Consider the following 20,613-nt stretch of genomic DNA (forward strand, 5'->3'; position numbering starts at 1 on the left):
ACATGATGCAGTGAAAAGCAGCCAGCCAGCCTTGGTTTTGTCTGCATTTCACACCAGCCTGAGGTGGAACAGATGTGACTGAATAGATGTTCAAATGTCAGGGAAACGGTGGAATTGCCTTTTGAAATTAGACAGAAAAGTGTGTGTGTGTGTGTTTTAGGGTTGTGATCACCATGTGTATGTCAGTTTAAAATGGCAAAACACAACAAAATATCTGAAAAATATTATACGACGAGTGCGCCTCCAGTTGTACCAATTACTTCGAACAACAATTACACTCATTTTTAATTTGTGTACTTGTTTAACCACCTCACCACATGGTCATCCAGGGTCCATTTAGATATTGTAGAGTTAGAAATCATTTCTAACTCAGTAAACTAAACATTTCTCAGTTCTCTATTCTATTATTTCCCTGATTACATTCTGTAATAAGAAGTTAAATTGACAAGAGTGGGAAAAATGAGACAAACCTTTTGTAACTTCAGCAGGTCACCTCCAGTGAATAATGTCCCAACTGAATAGTTTTCTACCATAACGTCTTTGGATGTTTCTCGTTAGCAGTTGAGCACTTGATATGTTGTCAGCTGTCTGATCCTCTCTTAATCACCTCATCATATTGATATTCTTAACTCAAACAACAAGGTCAAAAACCTGAAAAGATTGTTCGATGCTTTATGAAATGATCCAGAAATCATTCCAGATGTGGTCAGTGAGACGGCTTGGCAGACAACAGTTTGTATTAAGCAGCTTTAATATTGAACACTGAGTCACAGAACATGCACATACCACACCAAGTCATCATTCAGAGAATACATACAGTAGAATGAAAATTACTTTTAAAAAACAACAGCTTTCTCAGTTTACAGAAAGTGTTTCTTATATAATCAACATTCTTACATATTTAGCTTTTGAGCAAAACTGACAGTAAAAATGTTACATCTCCCATCCAACTTGGTATGTAAAGACAAAATGCAGTACGATTACAAATGAATTGTTGTATTCCGTACTTCTCTTTGATCTGTGACATTAAATAATCTGAACAAACTCTCTCCACTGATCTACACCTATCATGTATACCATATAAAGTCTCAGACGTTCACAATAATACGAATATTACAAAATAAGGCACAATATTTACAGTCTCAAGCAAACCTTCTCATGTAATTCGGTGAAAATGTTAGTGTTCCAGGTCGTCACAGTTTAGATTTTAGGAAGGCTCAGCCTCTCAGTGAAATGTGTAACGGTAAGTGCCCATATGACAAGTCTTTGTCCGTGGTGGCTCTGTTTGGTTAGTCACTGAATTAAAAGTGTCTTTATGGCTTCTTCTCACCACAAACGATGCAGGGAAGCTGCACTAGAGAATTCCCTCAGACCTGCTACGTCCTCTCCTCAGCACCCAAGAGCTTCGGTAGGATTTGCACTCACTGTCTATTATTTGCCATACTGTGCACCTTTCCCTCGTCTTAACCAGTCCCTCCAGGGGGACTGGGTTTTGTCCTGATTAGTGTCTGAACTCCAGGTGGAGGAGGAGGAGGAGGAGGAGGGCTGGCGTGTCCAGGTGGAGGCCACCCTGCTGGGCCTGCGGAAGAAGGACATGCCGTTGGAGGTGGACTTCTTCTGTAGAAGCTCCGACTGCTGCTGGGACCTGAGCTGTTGGTTGATGATGATCTGGATGTCGTCCTGAGGAAAAGTGGGGAGGAAGAGGAAATTGCTGCTAGTTATTGCTGCTCAATAGTGTTGCATGCATTTCTTTTGACATTATAAAGCATCAGTTACTGTATTTTTATGTTCTTAAAGGTTAAGTTTGGCAATAAATCCCATTAAAAGACCAGAACCAACAAGGAATTGATCCCAGTTGTTGCTAACAAGTGGTGTCTGTGCAGCCAAACCCTGATATACAGACCCGTAACAGATCTCCACTATTAAAAATACATCAGTGAGACAAACAACATTCGCAATGAGCGACTTGTTACTTCAAATACTCACAAGACTAAATGTGTATTAATACTATGTCAAAAAAAAAAAATCCCCAACAAATGAACAGTTTTCTCTTGTTTGAGTGACGACTAAAGTGCCCAGCTGTTATGGGAGATTACTGACATACACAAATGTGCGCCTCTTAATTCTTCAGAATAGGAACCAGTGGGCTTAGAGCTGAGAGCCACAGAAGTTGTAAAGTTTTGAGAGAAGAATTTCAGTAAATGGTCAAAAATTCGTAGAGCAGATTCAGCTGATCTGATACTAAGTACTAAAACAGCCTGAATGCACTCCCGTCATGATCTACATTTAACTGTTTTCTCTGTTCATGTTAACTTTTCTGGTCAGTGCGTCTGATTTGGTATAAATATGTGGATTTTCTGCATATTTAACAATTTTTATTTGGATCCATCACTTCTTCAATTCATGAGCTTCTGTAAATAAGGAATAGCATCTGCAGACTGCCTTTGATTCCAGTCTGTATCAGTGCATATATAATATTTGTATTTAAAACTTTTATCATTTGTCTATTATTTACATTTTGTATTCGAAATCCAAAGGAATATTTTAACAGATTATTTTTGGATTATTATTAAGGATAATTGATTATCATAGTGAATATTTAAAACTTATTAGTGAATGATTTCAGCCTTTCAGGAACAAACAGCACAGTCCTGCTTTTAGCTGCCAAACATGATTTCTCTAGAAAATGAGTTAGTGTTTTGGTCATAATATTATCTGTATTATCTTCATCAAATAGAGAGATCAGACCCTCCGGCAGATGGCTCGGCTTGGCATAATGACTGAGCAGCAGAAGGACTCGTAGACAGAGACACCTGTCGTTCATATCCCTCCAAACTGACAAGGCTGAGAGCGACGTGGCTGCGTCTGTCCCCGACCTCCCGCTGAGGACATCAAACTGAGATACATCCCCCTCCCGTCTTGTCAAATTATCACTAAAACTACAGACAGCATGTCCCGAAAAGGGATTTTTCATCATCTTAAACGGGTGTAAATTAAATGTACTGATTAAGGTTTTAAGATGTGCTTACAGATTCCAAGGCAGTTTGTGGCAAAGCAACAGCATGAGAGATGATTTAGTGTGATTTAGGATGCAGCAGATTGGATGGGATGGACCAAAAGCTCTACAGAGAAAAAGCGAGCCCACCTGCCAGGCCTCCAGTTCCTGTGACAGCTCCAGTTTACGTTGGATAGCTTCTAATAGCTGGTTGTTCAGAGACATCATGTCATTTTTACTTCTCACCAACTCAGCCTCCATCAGGTTTTTCCTACCAAGAAATTACGAAACCTCTTCAGTCACATCACAGTCACATACAAGAAATGTCTTGTTCGAAGTTGTTACTATGGCTGCAAGAGCAGCTTTCTGTAACAAAACAATGAATTACATCTCTGTAGAACAAGTGCATTCACCTCACAGTAATTCAGCTTTTTTATTTCTGAACCTAAACTTTCTTGTATCACAAAATGCAAAATACTGTGAAAGCATCGGAATATATTTGATAGTATAATTTACTCTGAGAATATTGAGAAAGAAATTAGCTTCTCACTTGGCTATGGCCTCATCTCGGTCTCTGATGGCCTGTTGGACGACTTCAGCCTGCTCCTGCGCGCTCTGCAGCTTCTGCCTCAGCTCAGTGTTTTCCTGCTGCAGCTCAATGTTCTGGAGGAGGAAGAAATTAAGTATGTTTAGACCACTATGGTAAACTTAAAGAGTGTGTGTGTGTGTGTGTGTGTGTGTGTGTGTGTGTGTGTATATATCTCAAACACAGTTAAGACATTGTTGCTGCACTAAAGTGGTTTCTGCCTTTAAAATGCCTTCTTTCTTTTACATTGATTCCTCTGTACATTTCAAATTGGCCTTACAGACCCAAACTAGCTCTAATTTGGGTTTGAAACATTGTAGTTTTCCTAATGTATGTGATATTCATACATTAGTACGTGGAGAGCACAAACCCTCAATCTTTGGACAAGAAAGATTCTGCAGATGGATTGTTGCACTAAAGTGAGAATGAGTTAACTTGCAATTTATCATAAAAACTAAAAAATATATGATATGACAAAATAAAAATTTTGTCAACTAAAAATCCTCTCAAAGGTCACTGAATCTATCTCTGTATGACACCAAGATGGATTACAGCGACGGCAGCCAGGTCACCACTGACACAACCAAATCCTAAAATAATGGGCCTCTGTGGGTGCTGCTCCTGCCCGACAGACGTGTCCGTTCATCACTGGGTTACCTGATCTCTAAGCTCCTGTGCCGTGCTCGGATTCCCACACTGATCACCCGTCCTCTCGACAAAAGCTCGATTCAGCTGCTGGGACAGAGACATTAACAAAGATGAGATCAGGTGTCGGTGGTGCGTTTCACGGAGATTTACACCAAGAGGAGTTTGTGTGGCGTTGGCCTGTTTGCCTGGTGCTCCGGAGGAGGAAGGGGCCGGGCAGGAATATTTAGTTACAGTGATAAATACCTGTTACTGGTCAGAATTAAATACAAATGGCATTAGACACAACCGGACAATTGTATATGCTTGTTTGAGGCACATCGTGGATTAGCGAAGCATGTAAGCCATCACTGGCATTCATTGCATTAACCAGGACACACAGTTCCTGAGCATGATTCAGTGTGTTGACACTCTGGTGCCTCTAACAGCCACTAGGTGGTAGATAAGCTAAACTGTGTGAACAAAATTGAATAATGTGGTATGTGAGGAGGCTTGTGCTTTTCTGCATCCATGTCCAATCTTAAATAACATAAAGAAAAAAAATAAGGTGGGGAAGTTTCGCAGCAGTTGTCCTTTTCTGGCTCGTAAAAACCTGTACTTCACACCCCAACAACATTCAGAAACTCTATAGACATAAAAGCTATGATGTGATACTCCTGTCCTCCTTTGATTTCAAACAACAAGGTCAGCCTTTGTTTTGCATTTCCCCTCCTGCCCCACCTGCTCATTTTGTGTGACTATCGCTCACCTGAGGGCTGGATGTCTGTGCCAGGGTTTGGGCCACTCCCTTCAGCTGATGAAGCGTGGCCCGCAGGTCCTCTTCTTGATCCACGACCTCGGACGCCCCTGAGCTGCTCAGTTCCTGGGTCAGTGGGAGCAGTAAGTGAAGGATGGACCCCATTTCTTCCTTAATCTAAGTGGAACAGGAGGGGAGGCGTTAATTATAACTCTTACAAAAGTGTCAACTTAACTATGAAGTGTTGTGTAAGTCTCACAGCACAATTGGTTTAGCTTGGAGGCTGCTACTGTATATTTGGCCTCCATTAAAAGATCTAATGTTTCAGGTGTTTAAATGAAATGTAACCCGTTACTAACAAAAAACTGGGTCAAAAACAAGGTATTTCCTTTCTTTACACTCATCCCATTTTAAGTGACATCATGTATTTACACAATGGGAGGTGTACGCATTACCTCATCGCTTTATTTAACTTCCTTAAGTCAAACATGTCACATGATTATACTGATAACTCAAGAAAGATACGTTCAGGTTTAGTTTTATACGGTGGGAGGGATCATCGTGTGAGATTTTATGATAAGTTCACAGACGCAGGTGTAAACGGGCGCTGAAACCTGCGAAGGGAGGAAACTCTCCGACAATGTGGCTACAACAGACAGGAAATGTAGTGACTCACGAGTGCAGTTATACATCATATTTTCCTGATGGAACAAATCACAATAGACACCCAGAGAGTGAGAATTAAAGGACTCAATCAGTCAGCTTTCCTGTTCCCTCCCAAACATAATTCAAACTCCTGTCTCCTGCAACAAGCCTTATCTAATTTTTCTTTGTGATGTCTACACTTCGAAATTCAGGACGCCCTCTCCTCGCAGAGTGTGTTGTTGTGTTACAGTGTCAGGGAGAACTTGCACCACATGTTCTGTCAGAACATCCCTCTCTGCGGAGACAGATACTTTTCTTTCCATACAACAACATTTATACATGTTTCCTAATAATCTAATTATAGATTGTGTTTATCTGGTGCCATTGCTGTGTTATCTCACTGGACATGTCTTTCAGGAAAAACTTGTTTAATATTCTTGTTTCCAGTCATCACAGGAAAACAATTTCCCCTTAAAACACATGAATCATTGTGGGCAAGACTACAATAGAATATTAAAGTCAGTGCGACTGGTCCCAAACTAAACATTTCTGCTGTTTCTGTCAGTACTTGGTTTAATTTACAGCCTCTCGGCCTCCAAGTCAAGGCTGGTTATGTTTGTTTGCATTCACTGTACTCATGCTGTGTCACTTGCTGCTAAGAGTATCTAATATGAATAAAATACTCAGTTACATATTTTATATGAGGACATTGTTGTATATCATAATACTGTATTTTCTGGAAAATCAATTGAGAAACAGTTTGGAAATAGAATAACAAGACAGGGATGTTTTTTTTAGGTTTAATGTTTTATGTCATTAGATCATTTCATATTAAATAATAATGCTTCTTGGCTAAAACAGCATGTTCCTTAAAGAGCATTGATTTAGTACTGCAATCTTATAAGATTGTCAGATTCGAAGCAGAAGATATCATGTTTACTCCCCACATTCCTCTTCCTTGCCAAAACCTGGTGCCTACATAACCCACAATGCATCTTGCCCACCATTAGTTGAAGTATACTAACAGCTGTGTGCATATATCTTGTATATATCTTGAGGAAACATTGTATTTGGTGGGAACTACTTTCAGCTGCAAAATGCACATTTGGTGCTTTAGTAAGTATTTCTGGTACAAGGTCAGTGTTTGCAAAATGGGCTCAAACTAAAGAACTGGGCACATGTTCACTCTCATGAGGAAACATGTCAGCCGGTGCAACAATGTGGCTCAGTGATGTGTTTTTTATTGATTTTGGACAACAATGGAGCTCTGTGGCACAGAGGAATGAGCTACATCAGACTGCACAGGCAATTCTGTTAGTAAGAACAAGTGATGGTTTTTTTTTGTTGGTATTTTCATAGAATTTGCTGTCTAAAAGAAAAATATAGAATAACTCATAAAATATCAGTTTATGTTTCTTTTCTCTCTTTGATTTAACTGATTTGAGATTACAGCACTACAGTCTGACTGTGCCGATGAGTAATTCGCTCATGTCCGGCCGCTTTAGTGGCCCTACCTCTTCTTTGCTGACTCCAAGCCCTGCCGTCTCCAGGCTGCTCTCCAGCTCGGACAGCAGGGACACATCTCCCTGGTTCTTGGCTTCCTGCAGGGACAACTCCTCCTGAAGGTCCTCCACCTGGGCCTGCAGCTGCTGTGAGCGACCCCGCGCTGCCTCTACCTCCTGCCACGCCTCGGCTAGCTGAAAATACAAGCAGGTGCGTACGCATGCATGAGCACACACATGAACATGGAGACAAAACCTACAGGCACAAATGAGTGCGTGAGGTGAGCAACAAGTACAACATACGATACAGATTAAGATTTCTCAACATCATGATTCATGACATTACACTGATGATAAGCAGAGAGATGGATGTTACAACACGAGCAAGCTTCCCCCCCGGCTATGTGTGCCTTTAAAAAAGCTGTCATGAGACAGGAGACAAGATTTCCACTAACGTTCAGAGCGAGAGAAATCCTGACGTGCCAGATTCCAGCCTCCGGCCTGACATGAAACCAGAACGCACAAGAGTGGAATCCAGAATTGCGGGTGGAAGTTACAATGACGGGGATGAGGTGATTGTTTAGCAATGCTTTCCACAATCCCGCCGAAACCCAGGCCGCCGGGCATGGAGCAGAAAATCCCTTTGTTATTGAGGCTCTTTCATTCATACGCCAACCACTCTGAGCTGTTTTGTGTTGCCTCGTCTGTGTGCGACTGCCTGTGTGTTTTCAGCACAAGTACACGCTGCATTTGAATATGTACCTGCTGGCTGTGCTGCTGGTTGAGTTTGTCATGCAGTGTCAGGCGTGTGTGTAAAGAGGCCAAACTCGTCCTCAGCTCAGTGTTTTCTTGACACACACTCTCCAAACGCTCCTCCAGCACCTGCTCCTTCTGGGTGAGACGCAGCACCTGGAAACACACACAAACACAGATCTTAAATAGGAGATAAGATAAGCAGGTACATCATTTAACACGGGAATGTTCCTTTGTTTCGCTATTTTGGAAACAAGCTACCAAAAGTATTGAAGAGTGGTTGCATAAAACATTGCCAGAATCTCCCCAGCTGTGTTTGTTAGTACACGTCTCCTCCAACAACAGGCAGAAGACAACAGCAAGAATTAGGATTTGCATTGGGAGTCAGAATTTTGCTGAATGGTTCATGATTTTTTTAAATTTATGTAACGAGAGAAACATAGTAAACGGTAAAAATTACTATTTTATAGCAAAAATGCCCATTTTTTTCTGTATTTATGCTGTATTTTTTTCTAATGTACTTTATTTCTGTTTTATTTTATATCAATTGGCTTGCTTTATGTGTTCGCTTGCTTCTCTTTTGTTACTTGTTCTGCAATGTTTCACTCTAAGATTTCGTCATTGTTGTGTTTTATAATGTGAAAACACATTCAGACACGATGGTGCAGCGCGTGCTGGTCAATCTGTCCGTGTCAGTACATGATGTTCTCAACACTAGAAACGCTGAACAATCCTTTTAGTTAACAGTTACATTTAGGATCAGCTTTGGTTTGGCTTCAGCGTTCAGAGGGTTTTGTGCGTTGTGGTTACCTGCTCCCTCATGGCACTGATCAGCTCCTCATCCTGAGGCCTGTTGTGGTTTCCTTTCTGCTGAAGCTCCTGTTTTAGGGCCTGCAGCTCACTGGACATGGCTCTCTCCACCTCCATCGCCTACACACACAAACACACATCAGAGAGAAAACACAGACACATCAGACTCACAACTGAAGTAAAAGAAAATAGACATTTAAGCTTTTAATTTCAAGGACAGCAATCTCTGTGCATTTAGACAGGAGGAGGGGGTTCAGTCAGTCAAACTATGACCAAGAGAAGAGGTAACATACATTTGTATGGCTCAACTTGAAGCTACAAAACAAAGCTTGCCTGAGGCACGATCTTTATGAGAATTGAGACCAAAATCTTGAATCTAATAACCAAGTGTATAGCAGGAAACCTCCTCAGATAAAATCATGTAATCTAGATCCAGATGACAAGAAACAAAGACATGATACCAGCCAGAAAGGCGGGGATTAGGTGACTAAAATTAAACATGTTTTTGGAATGTTTTTCGCTCCGGGCCAAGCAGTATAAGGAAAATGGTTCTCTTTACTGCCTTTCAACTGCTTATGGGTACAATATGTTCCAAAGCTGGGTGTCAAGACCCCCAATGAGGTCTACAGGTCAAATCTGAAGGGCTAAGAAAGACAAAACTGCATTCAATTTTGACAAATTCTCTGAAAATTGTCTCGTCAGCCCTCTAAAAATTCCTTGGATTAAACTATTTGAGATGGAAAAATCCATTTAAATTTTAAAGGCACCCTGGAGATTTTGATCACTAGTAGCACTATGGAGCAGTGTTTTCGCAATTGGGTCCCAGCTGTGTTTGCATTAGATGCACATGCGAGAGCACCCAGCAACATGACGCACAGCATGCCAATGGTTTCACACGGTTCAAACTAGGGCATAAACAATGTAAGTTTTGAAATGCTTTACAAGGAAGGAAATACATTCCACATGTTTATCACGGCTCAAGGATATACACAATGCAAAAAAAAACTGAATGTAAACATAACTTTGTTTCAAGAATCTTCCACAGATCACTTTTAACAAACCAGAAAGGCTGGAAACGACTTCTGTAACCAAACAAAAAGCACCATTACCTCTGTGATGGCTCATCCATCAAAAGCACAGAGGAAATTAGCCAATCATTGACAAACCACGTCACATTAAAATAAATGATTTCTCATTTACTTTTTTCATGGCTCTACTGGCTTCATTGAAAGTGAGCTACTTTATCAGAACTTATCTCTCAGACACATGATGCTTTTCAAACATTAAAAACAAAAACTCAGGGATTTTTGTGTTGCAATGCCAGATCTGAAGCCCCAGTGAAAACACCAACCCATCACCCTCCCTCCCAAACCCCCCCCCCCCCTCCTGGTCTGGGACCCTCAGTTCCCCTTACGCAGCAGTTCGGCAGGCCCCTGTCAGGTCCCATCACAACCACATAATACAAGATGAAAGGCCGGCCTCTGTGGCAAATGGAGCAGAGGGCATCTTGGGCTTGTCTGTGGCATCATCATGCCACATTAGACAACAACATGGCGGAGGGTAAACGTGGACATCATAAGAGTGAAGCGGAGGGGACAGCTTGTGTGTACGTGCCTGTAGGAGTGCACAGAGGAAGTGAGGCAGGCGTGAGGGCTAAAATTAGTGTGAAGTGTGTGCGACAAGAGCAAAGCAGGCACTGATGGACAAAAACAAAACATGGCACGCAGACGCTCAACGAGGAGAAAGGAGGGGCCTTAAAGATGAACGCGGGTCGTCGTTACCGCTGCCTCGTCTCGTCAACATGGGCCCCTTCCACAATAGAGGCAGCGACCCACTGAGAATCGCCAAAACAGGAGTGGAAGGAGGACGCTCCATTTGGTGGCGACACAAAGATGATATCCCCTCACATGGCCCCCCAAGCCTCAGGCCTTTGCAGAATCCAAACACTGAGGTATCTAACAGCTGACTACCCAAGCTACAGCCGAGCCCCTCGGGGAGCACACAGAAAAGACGGCTTTCCCCTGGGATGATGGGATGCTGGGGTATGAGGAGCAACATTAAAGGAACAAATGAAAGATTTATATCTCTCCTAATGTATATTGTCTTTCCCTTTTTGTCTGTGAGCTGCGTGATGCTGGTAGGGGGAGCAGAGGTCACGGGGGCTTGCCTCAATTCAGACATCTCCTTTTACAATAACGGAAATCTACAGTGAGGGATTTGTCACAGTTGTCCAATAACACAGTGATCCACAGCCAGGGGATATGATCCTCTGACACTGGGTGGAAAACAGGAGGTGAAAAGGTCATAATGTGTTTTTTGTCAACCACAAAAGGCCACATCACCAAATATTTCATTGGCTACTAGTCTAACCTCATTGATATAAACAGGGTCCCATTGAAACTGTAAAATGAATCAATTAGTCAATCAAGACCAAACCGATCAGCAACTACTTTAACTATCTAATATTTTTTACGCAAAAATACCAAATATTTTGTGGTTCCTGCTTCTCATATGTGAAGATTTGATGCTTTTGGGTGATGGTAAACTAAAACATCTTTGGGATTTGTGATCAATCAACTGACTGATTGCTCTAGGTCTACAAAGAAACACCTGTCAGTATAACGCGATACAATTCAACAGCACACAGCACAGCTTCTAAAGTGACCTATGTAAGGCAGTATAAGCCTCATGAGGGGAGGATTTATTGCAAGGTTGTTGTATCACCATGTATTGGGTTTAGCTGGGAGTAGCTAATAAATTAGAAGCTAATTTATTTGCAGCATGGTTCTCATATCACACTTTTCCATTTCGGAAATATTTTCCTACTAATATTCTGTTATGGAAGAACTGTGATTATTCAGATGAGTCAGAACTGACTGTGGCATCTTGAATTAGAGACGTTGGCAAAAACATAAATTATAATCATATTTTAGAGTTGAGCAAATTAATCTTCCCAAGAAACAAACTGAATATTATCAACATTTCCCGCTTATCATCCAATAATCATACTCCCTTTCCAGTATGGCATTCTTTATCCGGTAGATGTGTTTATACCCCAATTTCTAATACACTGATAATGTTAAGCTATGAAACATTTTCTTGCACAAGAGTCCAAACAACCCAGCAAAATGTATTTCTCAATCTCATTTTTCTTTCCATCGGTGTAAATAACCTGCTGGCTAGTCAGATTTAATATATTTCCTTGTTAAACATTCACAGAGTCATGTAATACATTAAAGGATATAGTATGCTTAAACCATGTACCTGCCTCATTCGGTTAGTTTGTTTGTGTTATTATGCTATTGGTGTTTTAAAAAGTTTTGTTCAGATCCAAACTAACCTGTTAAAACATCAAAGAACAGCAACTTGACCGGCAATGACCAATCTCTGCGAGGTAAAATGAACAGTACAGCTGTTAAACAAAAAGGATCTTACAGGTCTATCTCTGTAGGAATCCTTTCCATAATGTTGTCAGACATTTTAGATAACAATTTGAGCCTGTCAGTGGCGAAAACAAGCACTTTAGGTGGATGTACTTTGACGAGCAAGATTGACACAAATGCCTACATTACAGCCATTAAAGCCAGTGCATGGCTGCCAGCCGAGACGATCTACTGGACCAATTCCAAAACTTTTTGTACCCATTTCAAACCCAAAACATATAAGAATAGGACCCAGGTTTAAAAATGCTGGAGTTACCCTTTAATGAACAGACATATCAGACACAAAATAACATCTCATAGTTCTCATATTGGGTTTCAGATGCAGTTGAAAACATTTGTAGTGTAACTGGAAGAAAAAAAAAACACCCACATCATTCATCACACCCTGATATTATAACACCTACTTTCCTGCACTTCAGCAACTGTCTAAACAGTCAGCTCTCAACCATGTGACAATCTGGCAAACGTCACCATTGTTTTTATGCAGCCGCTTCCTCAAATGCACCCGAATGAAGACTCGCACTAAATCTTTCCTCTCACAACGGAGCTTTGCTTTGCTGGTGCTGGTAAACGTGATGAGTTCTTTCTCTTTCGGGTTTCTGTGGTACGATAGACGCCCTCCTCCAGATTCCCGTCATGCTCTGGTTTCACTCTCACAATTAGGATATAGAGTTTCAAGCTCTCTCAGACCTGCCAGAGCTTCATTATGTGTAGACTCCTAATCCATAAGTACAAACGCACGTAATCACAGAGACACAGACACAACTCACCACAGCAGACAGCGGCACTACAGTAGCAGCAGCACCTTTCACCACGTCTGGTAGAGACACATCAGACATGGAGCTTCTTCACGCTCTCCAACACATTTACTGTTTTCTCTGGCTTTAACAACCACACAGAGTCCAGGGTCTGGTGCCGGGCGGCCAAATAAAACATTTTCTCCACTTCCTCCTCCTCCAAACACCCCAAACAGATAGAACCTTTTATCTAAATTGACTTTTTCCTGAACTTCTAGGGAGTCTGTTTTCCTCAGTAAGTCATGCAGCCTGGCCGCAGAGGGAGAGAGAGACATTCACAGTTCCTTATTCTGCGGACCTTGACTCATGGGAGGGTGCACACTGTTGTTTGGATTCATCTTTAACTTTGCGAGCTCAGGTCCGATCTTCACTTTAAAACAACGAGATGCCCTCCTAAGCAATCGGTCGCGTGTAACATAACACGTCACGACTGTCCTGCTTGGTAAAACATTCCGTACTTTCTCAGGCTGGACAAATACTCAAGGCTGTCCAGCTGTATGATCCTCTGTGTTTACTGATAAGAGGCTGTAAAACCTGTCAGGTCTAATCTTTCTCCCAGTGTGTCCCCCTTGGATTGACGACTGGAGATCATAAATATCTGACTTGAACACATACGGCCCGTTAAAGATTTGACTGAGCTGTATGTTGCTAGTCATTTTGTCCAGTACGTCACTTAAGGACTTCGTTAAAATTTAACTTCAAGTTACTAAACAAACTGGGTCCGGTTAAATGGATTACAGTATAATAACCCCAAGTGAAGCTGCAACTAATTTCACAATAGATTAATCTGCCCATTGTTTTTCTTCAATTAAATCGATTAATGGTTTGAAAAGAGTGAAAAATGCTTGTCACAGTTTATTAAACTCCAAGGTGAAGTCTTCAAATATATTGTTTCCTTCGAACCAACAGCCCAAAACTCCAAGATGTTCAGTTTACAATAATATAAAAGAGAGAAAAGCAGAAAATCCTCACATTTGAGATCAGATCTAAACTCAAATTATGGCATTAACTTTCCTTCCCCTTTTTGTTAACAGCTAAAATTAGACTTTTTTTCATTCAAACGTTTGTAAGGAAGCATTTTGTCATGGCCTTGCTCTGAGTCCATAAGGAGCTCCAGCATTTGGCCTTGTACTGCACCACATGAGACTGACTCACGCTGATACCGGAGTGGTTTGCAAAGAACATTGCGTTTCAGCGTGCAGATTGGGTGACAGGCCCTCTTATCTCGTTTGACTCAGACCTGCAGCTTTGGATCCACAGCTCAGGTGTTTGGCTGTGACAGGTAACTGTGCCTCTGCAGCAGAGGGTTTCTCCAGTTCATGTGCTGCAGACATTAAACTCACACACACAAAACTAAAAACCTTTTGCCGTCTGTGCATGTATGGGACTCACAGTGTTGAGCTGCTCCCTGAGTCGCTGAGTGTGCTCGCTGTGCTCCAGTTGGGCTCGACTCTTGTCCCGCTCGGCCTCGCTGAGGGCCTGGGAGAGCCGCTCCACCTGGGTGCTCAGCTCCCTCACATCCCTCTCCAGGTCCCCCACCTGGCTCTCCCACTGGGACTGACAGCCCTCCAGCTTTAGCCGCAGCTCATGCCTGCCCTGCTCCAGCTCCTGCAGGAGGGGTGGAAAACACAATGTCGACCCATAATTGGTTAATGCAACAGAGGGTGTTTATTGTGTTAGCATTACTTTGAGATGACGATGCTTTATAATGATCCATGTCTGCAACAGGATGTTACAATGATAATGTTTTGAAAAGGAAAAAAAAAAAAAAATACACCAGCGAGCCTCATTCAGAGCTGTAAAGGATCATGGGAAATGTATGACTGCTGGAACCTGAATGAATGAAAGTGGAGTATCTGAGGCTGCACTGAGAATTTACAGTATTTAGCATGTTTGTCCTACTATTAGCTGATCAGCTGAAATTAATTTACAACTTATTTTGATAATTAATAATTTAATGCAAAACTTCCCCACTATTGTATTTTCTCTTTTTCTTTCTTATGTGATAGTAAAAAAAATTATCTCCAAAAAAGCTATGTTAAGACACTTTGAGCTTTTGGAAATTGGGCATTTATCACTTTAACTAACCATTTCTGACAAATTATAGACCAAATGATTAAAGCTGCAGGTTACAGCCTGCAATGGTTTACCACTATTTATTGATGTATCTCTTCTGCAAATTGCATCAGTTTCTATGCAAATAAGTCCTTGCCTCATCTTTATTGCACTCTGTAAAGTGCACGCCTATGATTTGGCCCGACTCTGTGATTTACATCAGAGTCACATCTGATAACATTTGATACTGAACCTCTGCCTGAAATGTCAGAGTTCACCCTGAGAGAAACAATGAGGCTGTTATTTAGTCCGGGTGTGCGATGCTGTGCAGAGGCTTCACAACAAAGACACACGTGTGTAAAAGTTTGCAGACAGCCTCACTTCTCCTGCTGCTGTAGCTCTCTGCTTGTATTAGATGGAGAAGTTAACTGCTGATGTCTCACTAGGATGCTGATTTCCTTCACAACCTGTGAGCCCTGGACCTGAGGACCATCATGGTGCAGAGGTGTCTCTTAATGTGAAAATACTTTTCTAGTCATGGGATCAACATATAGACATACAAAAGAGCACAGAGGTGTGAACCTGATCACACTGAGGAAAGTTTAGTTACACAACACATGACAATAAGAGTAGATCTCCTGTGGATATGTAAAATACTGACATAAATAGTGTGGGATGTAGTTAGGTTGATGTAGTGCCTACTATAGACCACACAGTACGACTATTGTTATTTCTAACAACATTGATGGATGATTTTCTCAATTTTGCCACATTGCATCTCATACTTTTCTCTCCATTATATTCAAAGTTGTCATTGTTGTCACATAACAATAAAGAAACTGCCAGCTGGGTGTGACTCTCCACCCATATGTATCAGAATGGAAGCAATCTTATGGTCTATGGTCAATATCATTTGTGATACATTCTTAAAGGAAAATGACAAATTGCCAAGACATGTTTTCCATATTGGATCGATTCGGTGTCCCACAGTTGCTCTACTGTCTGATAACAAGATAGAGGGTATTTCAGTGAGTTTACATATCAGTGGCTGAGAAAAAGGGAAACTTCATCCCATTTCCATCCGCCCAGTTCAAACATTAGCAGCGGCCGCGTCGTCTAAACGGCTTAAACAGCACAATTAATCCAAAATATTTCATTACAATCCATTTCTATGCTCTTTATCCCGGCTCCACTGTATAATAAAAGCAGATTGTTCTTACCTCCAGCTTGTCTGCGTATTGTTCATGAAGTTTTTCGCTCTGCCCCTTCAGCTGACGGTTTTCCAGGAGCAATGCGTTTCCCAGCTGGGCTGCCAAAATAACCTCTTCCTCCTTTTGTTTCAAAGCAGCCAGAAGTTCACCGGGGTCTCGATAATCTGTTATTTCCTCCGCTCCGTAGTCGAAGTAGAAATCCTCCTCCAGCTCCATGCTCTTGGACTTGAAGCTCCATTCATCCAGCCGATCCATGATGAGCGGCAGTGACAATCAGACGCGTCTCCTCGGCTGAAGTTTTAAAGCAAAGACGCGTGGAAACGGTGAAATAGTGGCGTGCATGTGTGCAAAGGTTGTGCATCCATAGCTGCTCCCTCTCCGGGTGTCTGGATGAGACTGAGGAGCTCCACGGTGAGGCCGGGCTGGTCCCTCTGTCACCGGCAGATGACTGCTTGTCTCCAGGGGGGGGGGGGGGGGGGGGAGTGTCCCTCCAGTCACCTGAGCAGCTGTTACCAACCACACTGACTCCTACCTGCTCCTGCCTCATCATGGAAAACTACACCGACACACCACAAGACATGAGGAACTCCCGCATGATGCGATTCAGTGTGTTAGAAAAATTAGAGGATTCAGCAGCTGTTTGATGTGTGACTGCTGTGTCAGAGTACATGTGGGAGTCTGATCTTCACGTTTTTACTGAAGATGAGCATGAAAATCCTGCATTTCTATTCTTAATCTGTCCCGTCCCGTCTCTGTGAATGTTTAGTGTCGCCTCTCTGTTTCTCTTTCTGTCTGTCCACGCAAAACAAAACACATCATAATCATTCATTCATTTTCACCATTGTATCTTTGATATCATTAACATCACCACACCAAAGGAGCATGAATCCTTGTAATGATGCAGCTTATTTTCATTTTAATCTCACCACATCACAAGTAAACACAGGATTTTACTCTTTACTATAACCCATGCTGCTCCCTACATAATAGCACAGCTTATCCTTTTAACTCATATGTGCCTTTGTGTATTTATTCTCTGTGCACTTATTTAAAGAAAAAAACAACGATTAATTCTATGTAATTAAGAATCTTGATCTATCAGCATTTAATTTGTTGGATGAGTAAAAAACAGACATTTCTGTCGGGTTATTTTATCCATTATAAGTCACCAAACAAGACAAATGGTTATACAATTATATATAACTAATATTCAACACTCCAATTAAACTTTTCTGAAAAGAAACATATAATTTTTCAACAATACATTTCAGATAATACACTGTTTGGATGATCTACATCTGCATATATCAACAAAAAATGTTTCGGATGCCCAGAATATGTATTGAAGAAATGTCATTCAGGGCTCTGTGACATTTTAAAGTATATAATATGAGCGTGTCTCCGTTGCTTACAGGAGAGCACTGTTTCAGTCACTCATCCCCTCAACAAGTGCTCAACAAGTCCCTCTGTGCCTGACCAGGGCTGCAGAGCAGAGAGGAGTGTCTGCCTGCTTTGTCTGGCCACTTGCCAAAGGTCAAAGTTCGCCCCCCCTCATGCTTTCATGGAGCAGGGGGCAGTGTCAGGGGAATAAAAGACGGAGCATCCTGACGCATGGCGAGGCTTTTGTTGTCAGGGGGCGGCTTCTGTACATATGGCAGCAGGAGCCAAGCAAGACGTACGTGACTCTTCTGCCTTCATTGCAAGGCGAATGTGAACGGCTTTTATCATTGCTATGATGAAAACGACACCTTCCTCTGCTGAGACCACAGAGGACTGCTCTGCTCCTGCAGTGATGGTGTACCGCTAAAGTTAAAGGTTTTCTGCTGTAAGAACTTCTGCAGGAGGTGTGAAGGAAATGATGCAAAGCTACAAGATGAACCATAAAAGCCTGCTTGACATTTTAAAATCGAAGGATAAAGCACCGAGCAAACTTTAGCCTGAATCAGCAAGACCTGTGGTGGTGCTGAGTGTGCCAAATCATGCTCAGAGTAAAGGGCACATAAATATTAGATAGTAGATACGATGCTGAGGTCTGATAATATAAAATAAAAGGGGTGAGTGTTCATGGAGGCTCTACGCTGTCCTTGTATGAGGCCCACAAATTATCATCTCTGGCTGTGGTGGAAGATATAGTCAGATCCTCTACTTGGTGGTTAAAGTATCAACGGCACACTGTGACACAGTGAACCACAAGAAAACATCCTGCATTCAAAACCTTTAACCTACATTTGTCAAATGTTCTGTATCAAAGGTAAAAGTACTCATCCTGCAGTGAAATGGACCCTGTAAGTGTTTTACTATTATATCTGAGGTTTCTGGATTAATATCATTGCAGCGTTAATGTGTTTGTTGCATTTTATGGCTGTAAGTGTTTAAGGTTGAGCTCATTTAACTACTTTTTATACTGTTGGGTTGTTTAATCTGCAGCAATGCATGATGGTCTATAAGATCACAATATGTCCTGTGGGAACTGCATTTCTCTAAAAAGTCTTAAACCTTTTCATCAGCTCAGAAAAACAGCCTGTTTTCAGCTTTGTGATGCATTTTCCAGAATGTCTAAATCACTATTTTAATTTGAGAAGTAGGAGAATTTTCTCAACCCATAAACAAACACTAAATCTAACATTTTATCAGAAAAAAATCAAAATCACATTTACATTTTTACATTTACTTTTTTTAGGTTGGATGATAATCCTCAATCTGACAAGTAATTAAAGCCGTCAGTCAAATGTAGTGGAGTACAAAGTTTAATATTTACCTCTGGGTAGATGTACACATTAAAGGGAAACACCTCTAGTGCAAGTACCTCCAATTTGTATTTCAATACAGTATTTGAGTAAATTCACGTTGTTTTTTTCCAACTTTAAGGCCAGTACTCCAAACAGCAATGCACTGTGGGAGTTATTTTATGATTAGGTAATTTAACAGCAGCCCATCACAGACCTCTAGTGGACAAAAATGAAAAACACATCACTTTATTCATTTCGGGATTGAGAGAGAAAGAGAAGGTTTAATCTGTTTGTTTTATACCTGTTGGGTATTTTATTCCTCTTTTTATTTTTGTGTTATTTTTTACTGGCCAAGTTTTCTATGTAGCCTACATATGTATGTTGTTGTTTGTTTGTCAGGGGGAAAAAAATCATTGATTGTTTTAATTTTTTAATATTTCTAAACAAATGGCAATATACAGTATAGACTGTTGTAAAAAGCACTTTTCATCTTAATTTTTAGATATTTTTTCTATATATTATTTGATTCTTTTAGTTTTTTTATTTGATTAGTTATAATTAGTTATTTGTTCTAGTTATTTTTTGTATTTATTTTATAGCTCACAGATGTTTGTATTATGTTCTGCAAATACTGAACTTTTTATTCCAATCCATTTGTTGATTTTATTTATATTATTTTGCGGACTCAGATCAATAATACAAAATGAAAACCAAGAAATAAACTATGATGTAATATTACAGATTAAGATAAAACTATGTAAATCTCCAGGGGAAAACTCAACATTAAAGCGCTGTACACATTAAGGCATCTATAATTATAATCCAATAATACAATCAGAATCAGAAATAAGCTCATTACCAAATAATTTTCACACTACAAGAAATTTGCTTTGGCCTGTTTGGCACATTGAATAAACATGGTGAAAAATAAATAAAGTAAAAGTAAACATAATATTGAAATTCCTGCTGAGTCGAGATGAACATGACTAAAAAGATTTATGCACACCTTTGAGAGTTTCTTGTGGACATGTGCTTAGAAGGAAATGTAGAAAAACAAGAAAGGAGAAAAGAAAAGTTCTGCACAGAGTCGTCTTACTTGTATAAACCTTTACTCAGGTATAGCCTGATGAAGGTCTAGGGACCGAAACGTTGTACTTTCAAAATGTCAAAAATTTTTGCAAGTAAGAGGACAGTGTGCTGGAGCTCTCTTTTCTCCTCTCTGGCTTAAAAAACATAAATATATTTATAATAAAGACTATGAGAAAAATATAACAAAATAAAAATAAAACACATGTACAAAACATCTGTTTTGTGAAAACAGTGAAAAGTGAAAAAGCTGATGTATGTATGTATGTATGTATGTATGTATGCATGTATGTATGTATGTGTGTGTGTGTGTGTGTGTGTGTGTGTGTGTATGTGTGTATGTGTGTGTGTGTGTGTGTGTGTGTGTGTGTGTGTGTGTGTGTGTGTATGTGTGTATGTATGTGTGTGTGTGTGTGTGTGTGTGTGTATGTGTGTATGTATGTATGTGTGTGTGTGTGTGTGTGTGTGTGTGTGTGTGTGTATGTGTGTATGTGTGTGTGTGTGTGTGTGTGTGTGTGTGTGTGTGTGTGTGTGTGTGTGTGTGTGTGTGTGTGTGTGTGTATGTATGTATGTATGTATGTATGTATGTATGTATAAGCAGAGGCCTGTGCAGACTCCGG

The 20,613-nt window shown here is 40.8% G+C and overlaps 1 protein-coding gene across 2 annotated transcripts; it reads right to left on the bottom strand.

The window, feature by feature from the left end:
- Positions 1–726: 726 nt before the first annotated feature.
- LOC139200306 (BICD family-like cargo adapter 1) lies at positions 727–16,612 on the bottom strand. Of its 2 annotated transcripts, none has more exons than XM_070829564.1 (10): positions 16,188–16,612; positions 14,305–14,520; positions 8,673–8,792; positions 7,872–8,018; positions 7,122–7,304; positions 4,975–5,139; positions 4,239–4,316; positions 3,546–3,658; positions 3,146–3,266; positions 727–1,680 (listed from the first exon to the last, which is right to left on the bottom strand). In XM_070829564.1, exons 1-10 carry the CDS (start codon positions 16,431–16,433, stop codon positions 1,432–1,434), a joined length of 1,638 nt encoding a protein of 545 aa, XP_070685665.1. In that variant the 5' UTR covers positions 16,434–16,612; the 3' UTR covers positions 727–1,431. The 2 variants fall into 2 exon arrangements, with proteins under 2 accessions (XP_070685665.1, XP_070685667.1); XM_070829566.1 differs by having other exon boundaries at positions 728–1,680; positions 4,239–4,313.
- Between the last annotated feature and the right edge of the window lie 4,001 nt (positions 16,613–20,613).

This window comes from Pempheris klunzingeri, chromosome 4 (assembly GCF_042242105.1).
Source record: "Pempheris klunzingeri isolate RE-2024b chromosome 4, fPemKlu1.hap1, whole genome shotgun sequence".
Taxonomy (NCBI): Eukaryota; Metazoa; Chordata; class Actinopteri; order Acropomatiformes; family Pempheridae; genus Pempheris; species Pempheris klunzingeri.